The 23,251-nt window shown below is 42.3% G+C and overlaps 1 protein-coding gene across 1 annotated transcript in view; it reads right to left on the reverse strand.

The window, feature by feature from the left end:
- Window positions 1-5,285: 5,285 nt before the first annotated feature.
- The window catches only part of Cdc7 (Cdc7 kinase), a 31,665-nt gene continuing 13,699 nt past the window's right edge, over window positions 5,286-23,251 (reverse strand). The window contains exon 3 of the mRNA XM_067779635.1: window positions 5,286-8,334. Within this exon, the coding sequence (XP_067635736.1) occupies window positions 6,702-8,334 (1,633 nt within the window). The 3' untranslated portion in view covers window positions 5,286-6,701. The remainder of the gene's footprint in view (window positions 8,335-23,251) is intronic.

The following is a 23,251-nucleotide window of genomic DNA, read 5'->3' on the forward strand; positions in this document are numbered from 1 at the left end:
AGTTCCATGAGGAGCTTGGGGTCGCCAGAGCCTCGTCTGTTAGTGAAACAGGATTCGCCGCGGATAGGTGAGGTTGACTATTGGGTTTGGAGAAGCTATATATTGCGCTGGCAACCTGAAGGGTTGCGCTACACAGCCCCTTCAATCTGGTATTTTAGTCGCCTCTTACGACAGGCATACCTACCGCGGGTATATTCTGATCCCCTAACCCGCTGGGGGGGGGGGGGGGGGCGTCTCCGTTTATAGTGCAGAACGTCGTTTCTTCTATTTGATCCGCTAACATCTCACCCCTACTGTCTGCCTGCAAGTTCGAATGTCATAGATCGTGATGGGCATTGAAATCGTCTAAGAGAATGCGATTATTACCAGTGAGTAAGGCGCTGATATTCGGTCGGTACCCACTGGGGCAGCAGGTGGCAGGAGGGATGTAGATGTTGATGATTTCTAGATTTGCGACCAGACAGATAATCCTTGACGTTCTAAGACATTGTCCCTGCGGTCGATGTCAGGATCAAATATATGATATTGCACAGTGTGGTGTATGATAAACGCGAGGCCGCCTCAATTTCCGCTCTCGCGATCTTTTCTGTGGACATTATACCCAGAACAGAACTGCAACGCAGATCTTGCTGTGAGTTTAGTCTCTTGAATCGCAGCAATACGGATGTTGTGCCGCTTCATGAAGTCGACTATCTCCGTGATCTTCCCAGTTAATCCATTACAGTTTAACTGCAGAATTCTGAAGTGCATAGGGGGAGACGTCGTCACTCTGGGAGTAAGTGACGGGTGACGCCTGGGTTCTGGAAGGCCAGTACGCGATTGCTGTTGAGGCCGCGAGCAACAGCGGATACTTGTTGTGGCTTGCTGAGCAGCGGGGCTGATGGAAGGTAGCGTGGGGGGGGGGGGGGGGGGGCGCAAGACGCAGACTACGGGTCGTCCTAGGACGTCAACAGCACGGTGCCACAAAAGATTTATAGAAGTTACGTGGACGTCTGGTTTTGGGGTCTAGGCCAGAACAACCTGTTGGATTCAACCATCCCTTACACGAGACACACTGACAAGAGTATGACCGTCCTAAAAAATTCTTTTCCGGCAGATGCAGCAAAACCATTTCTCAGGACCGGGGTCAGGACACGGCCCCAGATTGGATTCGATACCTTTCCGGAGCAAGAGAATATGGAGCAATCCCGCTGCAAGGAGCTGCTGGGAGGATGACAATTTGTGGGAGGGACGCAACAAATTAAATGGGGTTACACTGAAATGGCAGTCCTTGGTCGGGAAAAATCCCTAGTCGCTCCGGTACATAGAACCGACGGCCTTGGGAAGCGGACGTGGATGTTCAACATGGTCGACATTTGGGACGTCCAAGTTGTAAATAGGGTCGCGGATGATTTAGTCGGTGATGCCAGGTTTCGCGAGGCGAAAAAACTGGAGAGATCAGGGAGTTAGCCGTTTATTCTGTTGCAAAGCTCATCGATCTTTGGGCCCGGGCCTGTGGCCATTATTGTGCAGTAATCGGCGTAAGAAACTATAGTAACTCCTGGTGGCGAAGGTAGTTTTGATATGTAAAAATTAAACAAAAGTGGAGATAGGACACCACCCCGAGGCACCCCTTTATTAATTCTTCTTGGCTTAGATATTCGTTTCTGAATTGCACCGATGCCTGCCGACCACCCAGATAATTTGCGGTCCACCTTTTAAGCCATGGGGGAAGGGTAGACCCTTCCAAGTCTTGCAGTAACGTGCCATGGTTGACCGTATCAAAAGCTTTTGATAGGTCTAGCGCTACGAGTACTGTTCCAAGGTGGGGCTTCTGATTTAAACCACAATTTATCTGGGTGCTAATGGCATTTAGCGCGGTTGTGGTGCTATGGAGTTTTCTAAAGCCATGCTGACAGGCTAGCTGCAAATTTGCTTTGAAGTGGGAGAGCAAAATGGCTTAAAGCGTCTTGGCTACTGGCGATAGGAGAGATATCGGGCGATATGACTCTCCTATGTTAGCTGGTTTCCCAGGCTTTAGTAGCGGGACCACCTTGGCCATTTTCCATTTTTCGGGTATGACAAAGGTGGAAAGAGACAGGTTGAAGACATGTGCTAAATATTTGAAACCCTCTTTCCCTAGGCTTTTAAGCATCGGCATGGTTATGCAGTCTGGGCCCACTGCTTTGAATGTCTTAGCATGACCGATAGCATCCTCAACCTCTCTGGCGGTGATGGTAATTGGTGACGCGCTAAAGTTATGTTTACGTGCGTGTCTGTTGGCCCTCCGTCTATTTTTTTCGACCGTAGAATGCATTATGTATTGTCGGCAGAAAGCGCTCGCGCATTTTTTCGCATCCGACAGCACTTTGTCGCCAAAGGCGATGGAAACTCTGTCATTGTGCCTAGACGGATTCGATAGGGACTTTACAGCGGACCAAAGTTTACCTACACCGGCAGAGAGGTTACAACCGCTTAGGTGCTCCTCCCATTTCGCCCGCTTGTGTTCATCCACAAGCAACCTGATGCGTTGGTTTATATCCCTTATTTACGGGTCACCGGGATCGAGCTGTCTTATAAGGTCACGTTCTCTCGCTAAACTTGCGGCCTCTGCCGGGAAGTGGGGCCGAATTTCGGGAACGACGATGAAGTTGGCGGGACGCTCGAGCGAAATAAGTATAGGCAGGTGGTCGGATGCCAATATTACCATCGGCTGCCAGTTGACGCAGTTTACGAGTTCTGCGCTCACGATTGAAATATCCGGCGAACTGTGACAGCTTCCTGCCATACGTGTGGGGGCGTCTCCGTTTATAGTGCAGAACGTCGTTTCTTCTATTTGATCCGCTAACATCTCACCCCTACTGTCTGCCTGCAAGTTCGAATGTCATAGATCGTGATGGGCATTGAAATCGTCTAAGAGAATGCGATTATTGCTAGTGAGTAAGGCGCTGATATTCGGTCGGTACCCACTGGGGCAGCAGGTGGCAGGAGCGATGTAGATGTTGATGATTTCTAGATTTGCGACCAGATAATCCTTGACGTTCTAAGACATTGTCCCTGCGGTCGATGTCAGGATCAAATATATGATATTGCACAGTGTGGTGTATGATAAACGCGAGGCCGCCTCAATTTCCGCTCTCGCGATCTTTTCTGTGGACATTATACCCAGAACAGAACTGCAACGCAGATCTTGCTGTGAGTTTAGTCTCTTGAATCGCAGCAATACGGATGTTGTGCCGCTTCATGAAGTCGACTATCTCCGTGATCTTCCCAGTTAATCCATTACAGTTTAACTGCAGAATTCTGAAGTGCATAGGGGGAGACGTCGTCACTCTGGGAGTAAGTGACGGGTGACGCCTGGGTTGTGGAAGGCCAGTACGCGATTGCTGTTGAGGCCCTGGGACTAGACGTCCTTGGGTAGGTACTGGGGTACTCGGTGTATTTGGGTATGCGGCCTGGCAACATGGCGCAATGAAACCCGTCGGCGGTTTGCCGTAGCGGAGACCAAAACATCTAGGAAAGTAGCACCGTCCATGGCAGGAGCTGCATTGGGCGGATGTCGCAAACGTATATATTCTGTGCTGGCAAACGGTGCAAAGGGAGGTAGGGACTAAGAGTCTGTTTTCCTGGCTTACACAATTGCTGCCGGAAAAGAGGGGGGAAGAAGACGGGGGCAGGGGCTGATGCTTGGCATTGCTCCCGACTCTACTACGGAGATTGTAGGTATGAGTGGGAGCAGCCGTGTGAGTTGGTGGCGCCGTGGGGCGCGAGCAACAGCGAGTACTTATTGTGGCTTGCTGAGCAGCGGGGCTGCTGGAAGGTAGCGGGGTCAGGGCAATCCCGCTGCAAGGAGCTGCTGGGAGGATGACAATTTGTGGGAGGGACGCAACAAATTAAATGGGGTTACACTGAAATGGCAGTCCTTGGTCGGGAAAAATCCCTAGTCGCTCCGGTACATAGAACCGACGGCCTTGGGAAGCGGACGTGGATGTTCAACATGGTGACATTTGGGACGTCCAGGTTGTAAATAGGGTCGCGGATGATTTGGTCGGTGATGCCAGGTTTCGCGAGGCGAAAAAACTGGAGAGATCAGGGAGGTAGCCGTTTATTCTATTGCGGGCCTGGGTTCATTATTGTGCAGTCATCGGCGTAAGAAACGATAGTAACTCCTTCTGGTGGCGAAGGTAGTTTTGATATGAAAAATTAAACAAAAGTGGGGATAGGACACCACCCTGAGGCACCTGAGGAAATTTGTTGCAACGCATCACTCGATCATATCAGTGCATCGCCGTTCGGATGTCAATCAAAAAAATTATTCCCGAAGCAGTTAGGCTAGTCCGGAAAAGGACTACTCACACCCGCGATTCTCACCTTACAATATGGTACGCTGTAATGAGAGCTTGGTCCTTCATAGTATTTCTTAAAACGGTAAGGAGTTCTGGTCGAGTTTTAGTCTTGTGTGTAGCGTAGATAACTGCCGTCCTACACAGAGGCCTCCGAATAATGGTCATTGGTAATTCAAGCATTGAAAAATTAAGGTAGACTCGACTGAGTTTATCTATCCGAACATAAACCAAAACAATGTCTAGTAAGCTCACTTTAATGATTGGTTTACATCATAGCCTTAATTACCCATTCGTCCATCGTTGTTGTAGCAGTGCTTCGCCCCATCCAATTGGTGCGACCGATCATAAATTGTCAGCAATATCCCCTAACGGCAGTCCAAGGAAACTTACTGTTTCAACAGGGGTGGACCATACTGTGAGGGGTGTTAGAGGCGTTGATTCCACATTACAATTAAAGAGATGGTTGGTGTCATGTGGGGACACATTGCAAGCAGGGCATACATTTTCTATGTCGGGGTTGATTCTGGATAGGTAAGAGTTTAACCTGCTACAGTATCCAGATCGAAGTTAAGTTAGAGTGACTCGCGTTTCCCTGGGGAGTGTACGCAATCGTACACGTGATCTCGACCAGATTGATCAGGATATACAAACACAATTGTCCATCGTCTTTACGCGCTATTAGATGTCGGAGGCCAGGGTTCAGCCAAAGAAGCTGTCGCTGGATGAAGGGAAAACGATCACGATTTTGGAGTCGGAATGATTCCAACTCAATCTAAAGATCTAGTTACAATCATATTACAATAAAAAAGTTATGTTAATTTGAACAGGAAATGGGTATACTTTGTTTAACTTTGCATACGCACTTTGAATCCTTCGATCAAATGGACACATTTTTTTTACTTCGAAATGTTTCAAGGGCTTGCATTTGGAGCTGCGGAATAATTATTCACGAAATTCGTGTATATTGCGAAATGCTAAAAGTTATTTTATTCAAATCACAGACCAGATTAGCACCCCTGGAGCCATTCTGCTATATAATCAAATAAACTTATTAAGATTCGAGACAGATTTCTGGATTACACCTATTTCAAAAGTTGATTATAATTACTACATTACATACTTGCACTTGTAACAAATGATATTTCTAAAAACTACAGCATAAAGCAACATTGTATAATTAACTATGAAACCATTGTATTGTTTAGCACAGATACGAAATATGTATTTTTTTATTCTTCAATTAGTACTTTTGCCGTGTTTTATAAATTCTAAATCACACAATATACACAAATTAACAATACCATTAATATAAATATACGTGTTACATACAAAACATTTCTAATCTCTATAATAATTTCAAATAATAAATAGTATTGCACAGCAAAACTATAATAAAAGCATTAAGAAAATTCTAAAATTGTTGTAAGTTTTACAGTTAAATTTTCTTTTTGCTCGTTCTAATAATACTCAATAAATTTTTAAACGAACTAAGGATTATAAGCGCAAAGTTTTCAATAACGAAGGAAAAATAAAACAAAATAAAGCAAAAAAATTAAATAAAATAATTAAGGTTTACATATCAAAGGTTGAGAGAAAGATCGTGCTATCTCGGCTGCTGGTGCGCAACAGCACTACCTCAGACATCAGGACATTTCCTCACAAACTCTGGGAGTGTTTTGAAACCAGCAGGCTTGATAGAGGAATCTTCCACTTTATTGTTGATAAGAATTTGTAGTACTTTTGTATGTATGTTGTTAGAGCGGCTGTTATTAAAAAAATTTTTCTAAAATTAAGAGGTCACTGGTCACTGGGATCCATTTAAGGGTTTTCACAATAATCAACTGTCGCCCCGTTTTGCATGATTTTTAAAAATATATATACATTTCTAAGCTATTATCATGTATATATTTGTATATGTATAAAAAACTACTACTATACTATAATTCACAGTTCTCAAACGCATCATTTATGTATGTATAAAAAAAAAAAATTTTACAAACAAATTCTCTGTTGATTTAGAATAACCCAAAACGATTTGCTGTTAATTACTATTAATTATATATATGTGTATGTACATAATACGAAATGAATGTCGTAAAAATTTATAAAGGCGACTTGGGTTATTACGAGGTTTAGCTGCCAGGCGACCATTTGTAAACAAGCCCAAAACATCTTTGATTACATTGTTTGTTTTCTTTTCTGCATAACTGAGGTATCTTCACATAATCCCAACAATTTTCTTCAACAAAAGCTTCTTCTAACACAAATAACAAACAATTTTTGCGACCATTCAAATTTTCACAAGCTAACAGTTTCTTTAGGTTTCTCTCTCCCTTTTCTTGCTTTACGTTTAGCACCACGCCGTTTACGTCGTTTTCAAGGTTCAACCTTATCGCGAGCACCCTTTTTTTGCGCCAACGACTCCAACGCATTGGTATTATTGTTATTGTTATTTATGGCTCTCTGAATTTTCGGATCAATCTCACTAAAGAAAGGATGTTTGAGCGCTTCCTCTGCTGTGATACGCTGATGCGGATTCACTTCAAGCAATTTATAGAGCAAATCATAAGCGCTCGCTGGAAAGGGATCATCATCGTCTAGCGGCTCAGTATTGTAATTAGATTCAGAGCATAAGCAATTAAAATAAAATTGATCACAGTTGCGACACACCTCACAAGTGCCATCTACCCGCTGATATTTCCTGAGCAATTCCGGCGAACTGAATTTAATACGATTACGAAAGCGTACGCATAATTTACGTAAGTCCAACGGTTTTGTCTTTTGGCTCAACGTCAGCAAGCGATCGAGTATGAAAGCAGTCTTCCGTATTGTCTTATCGCCAAATATTGTCACCATTTCAGCGAGCGCTACAAAGTCACTGGGCGCCTTAAAGAATGGATACACCGATGAAAGTATGGAAAGAAATATTACGCCTACAGCCCAAATATCCACTGCAGTTGTCTGATCGGCGTATTTCAGCAACACTTCCGGCGGCCGGTAACCTGGCGTACCAGCACGCGATGCATGTATTTCCTTTTTGACTAGGCAAATATTGCATACTTGCGGATGGCCATAGCAGACACATTTTGGTGCATTTACATTGGTAAGATTACGATTGGTGTTGTATTTGCTGTTCATGCTGCTATCAGCGCATTGTATGGCGGCGTTTGACCCAGTGGCGGCGTCGCATGCAGCAGTGTTTGGGCTGCGTACGCCACCAGCGCTTTGACGTAACTTTTGCTGCATGCGATGATTTGTTGTTGTGTTGCCGAGTATTGCAGACTTCACTTGACGCCCCAGCGGTGTCTCACAAATGCCATTATCACCGGCATTGTGGCTGTGTGTTCCATTGTTGTTGTTAGTGCCTGTAACCGTTGCGCTCGTCGTTTGACCCATAGCAGCACCTTTACTACCAGCGCCCGCAGTTATTTCGTTTAATTGCTTGAGCGGCATCTTAAATGGCGAACCACCAACAATGCAGCTATTGGCACCACGCGCATGTGGCGTTGAGTTCGCTGCAGATTCTTGATCACCTTGTGGACCCGTGCAGCGTGCTCGCTTGGAGCCACTATAAGCATCACCGGCTGTCACGCTGCCATTGGAATCGACAGTTTTATTAGATGCCGACTCATCACCATCACGTGGTCGTTTTCCATCCGTGCTCGACGTCAACGAAAGTGGACCAATTGCTTGCTCACAGCCTGGCTCGAGCGCGCCAGTCATATGTGCTGTTGGCACTTGCTGTGCCAAACCGAAGTCCACCAGAAGGAACTGACGTTTGCGGCGATTGTATAGAAAATTACTGGGCTTTACGTCGCGATGTATGACATTGAATTTATGTACGTGCCGCAATGCGATCAGTAGATTTCGCATGTAGTGCTGCAATTCCGTAAGCTCCATTTTGTTGAAGAAGTCATGAAACCGATCGTGTTGCATATACGGCATGATAAAAGCGACGGATTCGTTATAGCGGATGCAACAGTTGATGCCAACGACATTGTCAGTGCCACTGCAAGGAAAAGAAAGAGAAATAAATTTGTGAGGGTTTGTATAAACTTGGATATGTTGTTGTTGTTGGATATCTGTGATATGATCAAAGAAAAAAACGACTGCTTGACCAGTATGAACGGATCTTTCACTGAACTAGAAGATGTAGAACGTAGTTATTTTGACTCGGGCTTTTACCGACTAAACGCCCTGACGTCAGCATAACGACTGCTGCTTCGAAAACGCCTTATCTCAAAATTTCTTAAATCAACGTCCTATTTAAGTAATTGGTTGAAAAACGCCTTAGCTCAAAATATTTTGTTTACAAAACTATCGAAAAATACCTGTCGTTTAACATAAAAATTTGACTTAATTTAAATTAGATATCTTCATGAAATTTGGTAAGCGGGTATATTTCGGTGTCGACTAAGCATTTGTTGGGGACTGACCTTACCGGACCACTATAGCATAAATATACCTCCGGATTGTCGGATATATATGGATCCGTTAACACGCACTGTTAGGGTGCAAGCCCGACCATTTCGAGAACGATTTAATATGACCGCATTGAACCGTCTAGGCCATGCCATCTCTTATTGACGAGCTATCGGTATGTTATAGGTGTGTTTCCGACTATATATAGACGTGTTATCGATATTTTATCGAACAGTATATACAAAATTTCAAAAGATTTTAAGGTTAGACGTTAGCTAAAAACATTGTCACTGAATAATGAAATAGAATACAACCTGTTGGAGACGAGTAGTAAATAGTGTCGAGCAATTTTTCTAAATATTGGCATTTATGAGAAGAATTCGGACGAGCACTTGCTCCAGTTCCCCCAAAAATGAATCTAGAAAAATTACAAGATGGATATTAAAGGACGACTGTGTATGGGGATATGGGAAGAGGTGTTGTACGCCATTCGTGAGCCTCCACATACATGCTTGGGATTATAGGGCTAAAATTTCCGCAAAAGAAAAACTAAGGCTTATACGTCCTTGCTGTAGCGTGATTTGCTCTTTTTTTCTAGACTAGCGGTGCCATTAGGAGCAAACCATTTGTGGCGCGTGTTTCTTATCAATTTGTTTTATCAATAAATTCTATGAAATATTTAGTTAAAGCAACTATGCATAATGTGTCTGTATGTAAGATAGCGCTTATGTAGTTCCAAAGTGCGAACATCTGGGTTAACTAAATAATTTCAAGAACATTGAACAGAGTTAAAACAAAACAAGTAAGGAAGGCTTAGTTCGGGTGTAACCGAACATTACATACTCAGTTGAGAGCTTTTTCGTGGACACATACAAATGGTAATACTAAAAAGTGGAGCAACTTGCCTTTGCTATCTTTCTTCAGCTATCAATTCGTTTTATTTGTATATTTTTTTTTAAATATATGAAAATTTGGTTAAATTTGAACGCATATCTTTATCATTTTTAAACGGTTTTATTTTGCTTGACTTGACAGGCTGCTGGCACGAATTTTGTAATTAAAATTTAAGTAACTTCCCGATAAGCTACAAGCTTGAAACTTGGAATATAATTCAGAACCCGATGACAATGCAATAATAAGAAAGAAAAAAACGCCGATAGGTGGCGCATGGATCGAAATATTTCGAAAAATCGTATTTGTGGTCCGCGTTTTTTCATATTTGGAACACATAATACATACATGAATAGAAAGCGACCTATGAAAAAAATCGCAAGATTTTTCAAGGGGTAGCGCAATATATAGCTTCTTCAACCCAATTGTCAACCTCACCTTCGAGCGGCGAATCCCGTTTCACTAACAGACGAGGCTCTGGCGACCCCAAGCTCCTCATGGAACTTGGGGGTGGGGAGGGAGGGATGGCCTGAAGGTTCGATGTGGCCATATAAATCGTTCCCGAGATGGTCGGGCCAGCACCTTAATGGTGCTGTGTTACCGGAGCGTATCGGATCTGTATCCGACAAAGGACCATCACATCGATAACACTCCCCAAAGCCTTCGGGGAGTAACCTAATCGCTACAACAACAACAACAAAAACAAAAAAATTGCCGCTAGGTGGCGTAAGGCTCGAGATATTAAAAAAATCGTATTTGTGGTCCGATTTGGCTCATATTTGGAACAAATATTACATACAGTCCGGTAGAAGTAAAATCAAAATACTTTGGAGTTGGAGGAGGGACAAGCATACGTGGGGCAGAGTCGAGTAAAGTCTTTGGAAGGATTATGTATTGAAGACTTAGATTGTAACAAATTTTCAGGAAAGATTCCGTGTACTAATGAGTCACTAAATGAACTAAATAGAATGAGAAATAATAGGCAATTAAATAAAGACTAAAAACTTGAAAATAAAATAATTAAAAAAAAAATTAAGTTAAACGGTTTTATTGAAAACAATACCTACATGAAGTAATAATATCACTAAAAGCTAGAAAATAATTAGGTAAGTCCTAGGTACTAGTCATCACACTTCTCATCTATCTAGGGCGTTGATCAGACAATTAAATAAAAGCGTTGGACGCGTAAAATTTCTATTGATAGTCATAAATAAGACGAACAGAACCTTAATCAGGTTATGATACGCCTCACATTTTTAGAATGTAAGTAATTGTTTTCAATAAAACCGTTTACCTTACATTTTTTTTTATTATTTTATTTTTTAAATCACCCCTGAAATATTTTCGAAGCGCTGTTAATTAAGAGTTCGATAACAGTCCGAAATTATATACCAAGTGTGACGTTTTTGGAACGATTTGCCTTCATCCTTTGTCAAATAAGGGAAAATTACCATATAGGAAAATTAACTTAGGGTAACCCTGGAATGTGTGTGTATGACATGGGTATCATATTAAAGGTATTAATCAGGGTTTTAAAAGGGAGTGGCCCTTAGTTGTATATGTGAAGGCGTTTTCGAGATATCGACCAAAATGTGGACCAGGGTGACCCAGAACATCATCTGTCGGGTACCGCTAATTTCTTTATATATGTAATACAACGAACAGTATTCCTGCCAAGATTCCAAGGGCTTTTGATTTCGGCCAGCAGAACTTTTTCATTTTCTTCTACTTCACATCCATTTTACAAAGTTTTTTCTTAAGTTATATTTTGCGTAAAAAAACCAATCCAATCACCATGTTTCATCCCCTTTTTCGTATTTGGTATAGAATTATGGATTTTTTTTCATTTTTCGAAATTTTCGATATCGAAAAAATGGGCGTGGTCATAGTCGGATTTCGCCCATTTTTAATACCAAGATAAAGTGAGTTCAGATAAATACGTGAACTAAGTTTAGTAAAGATATATCGATTTTTGGTCAAGTTATCGTGTTAACGGCTGAGCGGAAGGACAGACGGTCGACTGTGTATAAAAACTAGGCGTGGCTTCAACCGATTTCGCCCATTTTCACAGAAAGCAGTTACCGTCATATTATATGTGCCCCTACCAAATTTCACAAGGATTGGTAAATTTTTGTTCGACAAAAGTGTTCTAGACAAATTAAGTGAAAAAGGGCGTAGGCGTAGCCACGCCAATTTTGAAATTTTCTTTTATTTTTGTATTTTGTTGCACCATATCATTACTGGATTTGAATGTTGACCTAATTTACTTACATATATACTAGGGTGGGTCGATTTAAAAATCGCTCATTGCTCTGTGAAAATCGTATTCTAGGGATCAAAATAAGAAACTTTGCCGAAGGAACCATACCTCTAAAACGAATTCTGGTGTCCCCCAATTTGGGTCGAACTTTTGGGTAGGGGCAAATTTTGAAAAATCCCACTGTGACCCATTTAGAGTGCTCCAATCGAGTCCAAATGTATGACCGACCCCCACAAACTTTGGAGGCCCGACCCACCGATGCCAGTGGCACACCCCCTGGAACCCCCCTGGGGGTTCACCATACAAACATTTCAAATTATTTTATTGCAAATTTTTTTATTTGTTTATACGTAATAATAAAATGTTACGTATACGCAGTGGTGCACCTCTTTTCAGTTGGTATGGATATGTTTGTGCTGAGTTTTTCATGTAAAGTGCAAAACCGGCGATTTTTTGAAATGTTTGTATGGTGAACCCCCAGGGGGGTTCCAGGGGGTGTGCCACTGGCATCGGTGGGTCGGGCCTCCAAACTTAGTGGGGGTCGGTCATACATTTGGACTCGATTGGAGCACTCTAAATGGGTCAAAGTGGGATTTTTCAAAATTTGCCCCTACCCCAAAGTTCGACCCAAATTGGGGGACATCAGAATTCGTTTTAGAGGTATGGTTCCTTCGGCAAAGTTTCTTATTTTGATCCCTAGAATATGATTTTCACAGAGCAATGGACGATTTTTTTGCCTCCCCACAAATCGACCCGGCCTAATATATACTGTAAAGATATTCAATTTTTTGTTAAAATTTGACTTAAATTTTTTTTTTTTAAGGGGGCGTTGTTGTTGTTGTTGTTGTAGCAATGGTCGCCCCACCTAATAGTCGCGACCGATCACAAATTGTCATCAATATCCTCTAACGGGAGTCCAAGGAAACTTGCCGTTTCAACAGGGGTGGACCATAAGGAAAGGGGTGTTAGAGGCGTTGGTTCCACATTACAATTGAAGAGATGGTTGGTGTCATGTGGTGACACATTGCAAGCGGGGCATACATTTTGTATGTCGGGGTTGATTCTGGATAGGTAAGAGTTTAACCTGTTACAGTATCGAGAACGAAGTTGAGCAAGAGTGACACGCGTTTCCCTGGGGAGTATGCGTTCCTCTTCCGCAAGTTTTGGATAATTTTCGTTAAGTACTGGATTCACCGGGCAATTCCCGGCATAAAGGTCCGACGCCTGTTTATGGAGTTCACCAAGGACCTGCTAGTGTTTTTTCACTTCATACGGCTGGGTTCTCAGGTGCCGTATTTCCTCAAAATGCTTACGGAGATGACTCCTTAAGCCCCTAGGTGGTGCTGGTTCATCAATCAGATGTCTGTTGGGATGCCCAGGTTTCTGGGTATTCAACAGGAACTGTTTGGTCAGCATCTCATTTCTCTCCCTTATGGGGAGTATTCTCGCCGCATTATGCAGATGGTGTTCTGGGGACATAAGAAGACAGCCCGTGGCGATTCTGAGAGCAGTATTTTGACAGGCCTGTAGTTTCTTCCAGTGGGTGATTTTTAGGCTTGGTGACCATATGGGTGACGCGTAGCACGTAATCGGCTGGCTAATTGCTTTGTATGTAGTCATGAGCGTTTCTTTATCTTTTCCCCAAGTACTGCCAGCGAGGGATTTGAGGATTTTGTTACGGCTCTGAATTCTCGGAACAATTGCGGCTGCGTGCTCACCAGATCCTGATCAAACGTCACACCCAAGATTTTGGGGTGTCGGACAGTCGGTAGCGTAGTGCCATCGACGTGGATGTTCAAAATGGTCGACATTTGGGGCGTCCATGTTGTAAATAAGGTCGCGGAAGATTTAGTCGGTGATAATGCCAGGTTTCGCGAGGCGAAAAAACTGGAGAGATCAGGGAGGTAGCCGTTTATTTTATTGCATAGCGCATCGATCTTTGGGCCTGGGCCTGTGGCCATTATTGTGCAGTCATCGGCGTAGGAAACGATTGTGACTCCTTCCGGTGGTGAAGGTAGCTTAGATATGTAGAAATTAAACAAAAGTGGGGATAGGACACCACCCTGTGGCACCCCCTGTTTAATTCTCCTTGGTTTTGATGTTTAGTTTCTAAATTGCACCGATGCCTGCCGACCACCCAGATAATTTGCGGTCCACCTTTTAAGACATGGGGGAAGGGTAGACCCTTCCAAGTCCTGCAGTAACGAGCCATGGTTGACCGTATCAAAAGCTTTTGATAGGTCTAGCGCTACGAGTACTGTTCTATGGTGGGGGTATTGATTTAAACCGCAATTTATCTGGGTGCTAATGGCATTCAGCGCGGTGGTAGTGCTATGGAGTTTTCTGAAGCCATGCTGATGAGGGGCTAGCTGCAAATTTGCTAGGCAATAAGGGAGCAAAATGGCTTCAAGCGTCTTTGCCACTGGCGATAGGAGAGATATCGGATCATACGACTCACCTATGTTAGCTGGTTTCCCAGGCTTTAGTAGCGGGACCACCTTGGCCATTTTCCATTTCTCAGGTATGACAAAGGTGGAAAGAGACAGATTGAAGACATGCGCTAAATATTTGAACCCCTCTTTCCCTAGGTTTTGAAGCATCGGCATGGCTATGCCGTCTGGGCCCACTGCTTTGGATGGTTTAGCACGACCAATGGCGTCCTCAACCTCTTTAGCGGTGATTGGTGACGCGCTGAATTTGTGTTTATGTGCGCGTCTATTGGCCCTCCGTCTATCTTTGTCGACCGTAGGATGCATTATATATTGTCGGCAGAAAGCGCTCGCGCATTTTTTCGCGTCCGACAGCACTTTGTCGCCAAAGGCGATGGAAACTTTGTCTTTGTGCTTAGTCGGATTCGATAGGGACTTTACGGTGGACCAAAGTTTACCCACACCGGTAGAGAGGTTACAACCTCTTAGGTGCTCCTCCCATTTCGCCCGCTTGTGTTCATCTACAAGCAATCTGATGCGTTGGTTTATATCCCTTATTTGGGGGTCGCCTGGGTCAAGCTGTCTTATAAGGTCACGTTCTCTCGCAAAGTTTGCGGCCTCCGCCGGGAAGTGGGGCCGGATTTCGGGAATTCTCCCGGCGGGAATGAAATGTGCCGAGGCGGATTTAATGACCTTACGGAAGGCACGCTCCCCTTGGCGGGCATCAGTCGGGATAGGGAGGGCAGCTAGGCGGCTGTCTGTAAAGGATTTATATTCTTCCCACTTTCCTTTTTTGAAGTTTATGAAAGTGCGTTTTTCAGTGACGATGAAGTCGGCGTTACGCTCAAGCGAAATAAGTATGGGCAGGTGGTCGGATGCCAATGTTACCATCGGCTGCCAGTTGACGCAGTTTACGAGTTCTGCGCTCACGATTGAGATATCTGGCGAGCTGTGACAGCTTCCTACCATACGTGTGGGGGCGTCTCCGTTTATTGTGCAGAACGTCGTTTCTTCTATTTGATCCGCCAACATCTCACCCCTACTGTCCGCCCACAAGTTTGAATGCCATAGATCATGATGGGCATTGAAATCGCCTAAGATAATGCGATTGTTGCCAGTGAGTAAGGCCCTGATATTAGGGCGGTATCAACTGGGGCAACAGGTGGCAGGAGGGATGTAGATGTTGATGATTTCTAGGTTTGCATCGCCTGACCGGACAGATAGGCCTTGACGTTCTAAGACATTGTCCCTGCGGTCGATGCCAGGATCAAATATACAATATTGCACAGAGTGGTGTATGATAAACGCGAGACCGCCTCCATTTCCGCTCTCGCGGTCTTTCCTGTGGACGTTATACCCAGAGCAGGTCTGCAATGCAGATCTTGCTGTGAGTTTAGTCTCTTGAATCGCAGCAATGTGGATGTTGTGCCGCTTCATGAAATCGACTATCTCCGTAATCTTCCCAGTTAGTCCATTACAGTTTAACTGCAGAATTCTGAAGTGCATAAGGGGAGACGTCGCCACTCTGGGGGTAAGTGACGGGTGACTACGCCTGGGTTGGGGAAGGCCAGGACGCAATTGCTGTTGTGGCCCTAGGACTGGGCGTCCTTGGGCAAGCATTGGGGTACCCGGATGATTTGGGTTTGCGACCTGGCAACATGGCGCGATGAAACCCGTCGGGGGGTTGCCGTCGCGGAGACCAGAACATCTAGGGAAGTGGCACCACCCAAGGCAGGAGCTGCATTGGGCGGATGTTGCAAACATATGTATTCTGTGCTGGCAAACGGTGCAAACGGAGGTAGGGACTAAGAGTCTGTTTCCCTGACCTACACGATTGCTGCCGGAAAAGAGGGGGGGGGGAGAAGACGGGGGCAGGGGCTGTTGCTCAGCATTGCTTCCGACTCTACAACGAAGATTGTAGTTATGAGTGGTAGCAGCTATTTGAGTTGTTGGCGCCGTTGGGCGCGAGCAGCAGCGGGTACTTGTTGTGGCTTGCTGAGCAGCGGGGCTGCTGGAAGGTAGTGGGGGGGCGCTTAGACGTAGACTACGGGACGCCCTTGGGCGTGAACAGCAAGGAGCCACAAAAGATTTATAAAAGTTACGTGGACGTCGGGTTTTGGGATCAAGCCCAGAACAACCTGTCCGATGCAACCATCCCTTGCACGAGACACACTGAACAGAGTATGACCGTCCTAAAAAGATTCTTTTCCGGCAGATGCAGCAAAACCATTTCTCAGGACCGGGGTCAGGAGACGGACCCGGATTGGATTCGATGCCTTCCCGGAGTAAGAGAATATGGAGCAGTCCTGCTGCAAGGAGCTGCTGGGAGGATGACAATTTGTGGGAGGGACGAAACTAATTAGATGGGGTCACACTGAAATGACAGTCCTTGGTCGGGAAAAATCCCGAGTCGCTCCGGTACATAGAACTGACTGCCTTGGGAAGTGTTTAAGGGGGCGTGTTCGTCATATTTTTTTCTAGTTTTTATTTAGCACACATAGAGTAATAGGAGTAACGTTCCTGCGAAATTTCATCATATCTTCAACGACTCCCAAATTACAGCTTGCAAAACTTTTAAATTACCTTCTTCTAAAAGTGGGCGGTGCCACGCCCATTGTCCAAAATTTTACTAATTTTCTATTCCGCGTCATAAGGTCAACAACCCACATACCAAGTTTCATCGCTTTATCTGTCTTTGGTAATGAATTATCGCACTTTTCGAAATTTTCGAATCGGAAAAGTAGGCGTGGTTGCAGTCCGATTTCGTTCATTTTAAATAGCGATCTGAGATGAGCGCCCAGGAACCTACATACCAAATTTCATCAAGATACCTCAAAATTTACTAAAGTTATCGTGTTTACGGATAGACGGACGGACATGGCCCAGATCATTTTGATATATAGAAGTCTATATCTATCTCGATTAGTTTATGCCGTTACGCTGAGTATAAAAATAAATTACACTCAATTGGTCAACAAAACTAAAATGTTTAATAATTTTTGATCAAAACGAAATTTCAAAAAGAATTAGCATCAGCATTTTTAAACCGAGAAAGTGTTCAACACGCTATTATTTACGTAAATAAAAATTTGGCGAATAAAAAAAAAGCCTAAGCAAACAAAAACAACAAAACCTAAAAACCAGGTGCGGTTTTATTAAGTAGCAAATGCTGTCGGCCCTGCAGTTGAGCTGCCTCACACACTCACATCTAATTGAACGTTATTTTGCTGTTATTTTATAAACTAAATTCCCAAAGGCATATTTTTTCTGGGCTGGGCAATTTAAGAACACATGTTCCACCCCTAATTTACACAAAAAAAAAAAAACAAAAGATCGTTCTGAAATCTAACAGGATCATTAGGATCACCGATGTAAGCATTTGGAAGATCGTTTTTATCATCAATCTCAAAGAAGTAAAGTCTAGCTGACTGCATTGCAATTTTCTCGGAAATTTGTTAACTGTAAATTACGTTCTTGTTTTCTATCAAACGAGGAATGCGACGACGATGCTCCCAGCGGTTTAGGGAGCTTAGAATATACCATCGGCAGGTATGCCTGTCCAATATCAAATTAATTCAAGAGGTTGTGTAACGCAACCCTTCCAAGGGGTTGCCAGGGCAATTTATAGCTTATCCAACCCAATTGTCAACCTCACATACCCGTGGCGAACCCTGTTTCTGTAGCAGCCGGGGCTCTGGCGACACCAATTTCCTCAAGAATATAGGGTGTATAAGGGCGTTATGGCCTAGAGGGTTACATGTGATCATACTAAATCGTTCCCAAGATAGTCGGCTAGTACCTTAATGGTGCTTGTAACCAGAATGTACTGGATCTGAATCCGGCAAGTGACCATCAACATCGATAACAGTCCACAAAACCTTCGGGTAATTCCTTAACGCTAAAAAAACAATAACAGGAATACGACGTTGAGTATAGACTTGTGTGGTATTAACTTACGGGCCCTATGGCCCATACTCGCTTAATCCGGTAATGTCAAAAAGCAATACGTTAACGATTGTCGAATAAATAAAAGCTAAGTGAGTGAATGGCTTTTTCACCGAGGAAGCGTAAGTGTGTACGTCATAACGTTAAACACCCAGCAGCACTTTCCTCTTCTCCCACTCATAAAGTAATATAACGCGAAACGCCTGATTGACGTTGAAGGGATGTAGATACAAATAAACGTATAAATACATACATTATATGTAACCAAAACTCTGTACATATTTGTAAATAAAGCACAAATGAACTTAATTCACGTAGGCGCATATTGTGGGCACAAAAGAGCAAGAAGAGCGTATGTGGTCAGAGGCTGTTTGGGTCGGCTTCATTGTAGCACTTGAACCAGTATTCACTTGTTTGTGAATGGATATTGAAATGCATTTTTGACGTAAGAGGCCAACAAACACACTAAAACGCGATGACTTATCCTACATACAGATCTAGAAGTTTAGCGTTTAACTCAGGCGGACGGTGATTATTACCAATACCCCGAAGCAGACGCACAGCCAGACATAAAACCGTTCCTCACAAAGTTTAGCGAGTTAAAACGAGAAATAAATTGCTTGTGACGTATGTCCACATGCTGTGACGCATATAAATATGTATGTGGTAGAAGTTTAAAGGTAGATCTATCAGTAACAGTAAATAAACTAAACTAAATTTAATCACGAACTCACACGAATTGAAATAAAAGTCGTACTAAAATACAAAATGTGCTGCCCTACTTCCACTTACGGTGGACGCTAGCAATACGAAGTGGATAGCGACGAATCGTATAGAAGTACATATTTTATTACACTAGAAAACTATTAAAGAAATTCAACCTTGCTAGCGTACAGAAGCTTTCAGTCCTATAACGAAGGTGAAGGTTACAAAGGCAATTCCAAGCAGCCAGACAATTGACTGTTGATATTTACGCAAATTGCTTACGGGGCGACATAGCAGTCGTCGCGAGGGTGCGAGCATGGCACAGTGCGACATGAGTGGACAAAATTTATTCATATTTGTGTTTTTTTTTCTGTAGTAGCTTTCGACATTATAAATAACGTAATATATTTATATGTTTTACTCGAACTCTTTATTTTCCGACTCAATATATTTTTTCTTCATTTGAAGTCATGGCGGAACGATACAAGGTGGCAGCATGGGACAGCTGATTATAAACTTGTTTTATTTGATTTGATACATCAACTTCCGGCGCAGTACGATTTTGACATTTGTCCATCGAATTTACAAAAACAAAGTACATGGAATTTTTATTTATGTTTGTAGGTATGTCACCATGCTGCCACCTTGTATCGTTCCGCCATGTATGAAGTCTTGTCTTAAAACAATTTCTATGAATACACAATTTATTTATATAAGGTGTGAAAAGTTAAAGTTACAGTGCCACATTTCTGACAATTTTTTTCGAGAGTTGGCTAAGCCCTTGTGTAGAGGTCGTTACGTATGAGCTGGGCAGAAGAAATGTGGGCCCGTATCGTATTATGCGATCACGTATCGAAAAGCAATTTCACTCAAACGATAGATATGAAACTGTCAAATGATAATAAGTAATGGATGTAATGAGTACTGGTAGCCAACATGTCATATATTTCCCTAATCCGATGAACCATTTCAGAGACATTGCGATTGAAAAAATTAATGTCGATCGCGGATTGTATAACACACTACGAGCCCTGGCTTTTCTGGGTAGTTTTTTTTTCTTAATATCCTTCCAACGTCAGCTTTGAACCCCCCGCGGGTTAGAGGGGTTAGAATATACCTGCGGTAGGTATGTCTGTCGTAAGAGGCGACTAAAATACAAAAATGACTGAAGAGGTTGTGTAGCGCAATTTTTAGCATCTCCAAACCAACTGTCAACCTCCCCAGCCCGTGAAGAGTTCTGTTTCGTGGGCTCGAGACGCTGGCGACCCCAAGTTCCACATCCAACTAGAGGATGGGGGCGGAATGCCCTGAAGGTTCAATGTGGTGATACTAAATCGTTTCCGAGGTGGTCGGCCTTATATCTCAATGAAGCATGTTACCGGAACGTGCCGGATCTATATCCGGCAAAGGCGGAGGGTATTTATCGCTACAACAACAACAACTTAAACTTTGAAATCCAGCTAAGAATCACTCTTACCAATAAATGCTACTTTAGACTAGATAGGCAATTGAAAAGTAAAGTCCTCTTTGGGCAAACGAAGATTATGCTCTATAAGTAAGTAATCGTACCCGTCCTAATACATATATGGCGCAGAAGCATGGACACTGAAAACATCTGATGAGGCGGCGGCAAGATTTAATGATGAGCTGTACGCTTTTTACGCATACATCAACATAGTCCAGCAAATTAAAATAGAGTGAAATGAAAGATGATGTCCCGCTGAAGAAGGTATTCTTTTCGGAGTCCGTCTACGGAAGCGGAGCAGACTGCTGCACTGTGCGAATGCTAACTTGATTGTGTTCAAATGCTACGTCAGTGGCGATCGATTGACTATGTAACTACCTCCCTAGCAACCCGCCGAGTTGCGCTATTTCTGGAGTGCGCGGCATCTTATGTGCTCAAGCAATTTGGTATTGATGGTGGGGGTGGATTACTGATTGTTGCTCTTTTAATATGCGCATTTGTAAAATCAACAACTTTTACGTTGCTTCGGAATTCAATGATTGTTGATGAATGCCGGCCGCATTGGTTACAGAAATATGTACGAATGGATAAATGGATTTATATTTATATACCTACCGCAGGAAAAAATATGTCATGTTGCACAATGCAGCAAAACATATAATGACCGCTAACCAAGTGAGGGGAGGCCAACCACTGCTGCTTTGACAACCCACAAGAGTTTACATATATTTTACGTACGTAGGGACATTCACATATGTAACAAGTAAAGGTGTCTAAGTTCGGGTGTAACCGAACATTATATAATCAGCGTGAGCTTCAATTGCACATTTCATTTCAGATAAATTACTTTTCTACATAACACGTGGCACCGCCCGTTTAAAAAAATGTCTCCCCATTTCCTCTTACAATAAAACTTGATAAGTGAAATATCAGTGATTATGATTATATGAGCTTATTATTCTAGTCTACGACCCTTTTAAACCTTTTAAACTTGTTTTACATCTAATTTGCCGTGGTCTTTAACCGATCCCGTTCATTTTTACTAGAAATATTTTCTACTATAAGGAAAATATGTGTACCCAATTTTGGTACGATATGTAAATTTTTCTTCGAGTTATGGCTCCCGAAGCATTGCTTAGACAAAAAATGGGCGATGGCACACCCATTTTTTCCAATTTAAGTGTTATCCAATTTATTCATTCGTCCATGACCCTTTTAAAAATCTTTTATATAAAATTGGGCGTGATCCTTAACCGATTTTGTTAATTTTTCTTCAAAGCATTCCTTATAGTAAAGGTAACCTCTCTGCCGAATTTTGTTACGATAGATTTAACGATTTTTGATTTATGATTAATAATATTTGTGAAATTGATTTTATCACAAGTGGGCGGTGTCACGCCCATTTTTAAATATTTTTTTCAAATTTTTATCAAGAGTCTCAATATCAGTCCACATGTCAAATTTCAGCATTCTAGGTGTATTATTTACTAAATAATCAGGTTTTTTGTGTTTTCCAAAATGTTATATATATAAAAAGTGGGCGTGGTTATCATCCGATTTCGCTCATTTTCAATACCAATTTATTCTGGGTCCAGATAAGCTGGTTTACCAAATTTGGTGAAGATATCTCTATATTTACTCAAGTTATCGTGTTAACGGACAGACGGACGGACGGACATGGCTCAATATGATATGATGATATATGGAAGTCTATATAAATCTCGATTCCTTTATACCTGTACAACCAACCGTTATCCAATCAAAGTTAATATACTCTGTGTGCAAAGCACGCTGAGTATAAAAACGCCCATACATATCAAATATGTAAGTGAAAACATTTTTCAATGGCATTTAAAATTGTTTAGTTTGTTTTACATACAAATGTCCATACGTCATATGATTTCATTAATGATTCAATGCGGTGCTGTTTGCGACGTCAAAGACTGAGCACATGAGTGGCTATAATTTTCACATTTTTAACAATAGAATAAAACAAGAAAATAGAAACAGTTTTTGTCATGCTGATTTCTATTGTCAAGGAAATGGTGCACACGCCGTTTGTTGTTCCAATTGTCGGCAGCAACGAAATACCAAAAATTATGCGTTAAAACATGATGAAATAAATTTTTCTGGTTGAGTTTGCAAAATTAATATGAGACGAAATTTTTGTGGAAATTGACGACGAATTTATTTATAGAATTTTCCTTAGATTCTGAATTTGTGTTTGTAAGCCACTAAAACAATGGGGGTGGCATACCTTTAACATGCATAAGCATAGATACAGCGATAGGCAAATATATGAAGACAATACCGTTTTCAGCCTTTTCACGTTATAATTAGGCTATTCATAATAGCTGTGTGTTTTTACATCTATATACGTATACGCTTAAACTTTATATGGACTGCTAAGCGACAAACTTTTACGAAGATCCTGGGTTCACGGCCCGGAAAAAGCAACATCAACAAAAGTTTTTGAAACAAGGTTTTCGGGTCGGCTATACATTAAGGGACCAATTGGTTTTATTCGTAATCCAAAGGGGTTTGACCTAACGAGAATCAGTGAGTAATTTTTAATTGTTATTTACTAGTAATTAGTTGTTAAAGTTGCCATGGTATAACTATCATTTTTTATCTACATACGACACTTTCACAGGAATTTTATACATAAGTACACTTTATAATGTTTATAAAACCACAAACAACTATTTTCATTTGTTTAAATTTAAGTATTATTGTAAAATTTAATAATTTATTTTTTATTTAATAATTTGGGAAAAATTTAAACAACGTGACATCAGGACGGACAAGG

The sequence above is a fragment of the Eurosta solidaginis genome, chromosome 4 (genome assembly GCF_040869045.1).
Source record: "Eurosta solidaginis isolate ZX-2024a chromosome 4, ASM4086904v1, whole genome shotgun sequence".
NCBI classification, from domain to species: domain Eukaryota; kingdom Metazoa; phylum Arthropoda; class Insecta; order Diptera; family Tephritidae; genus Eurosta; species Eurosta solidaginis.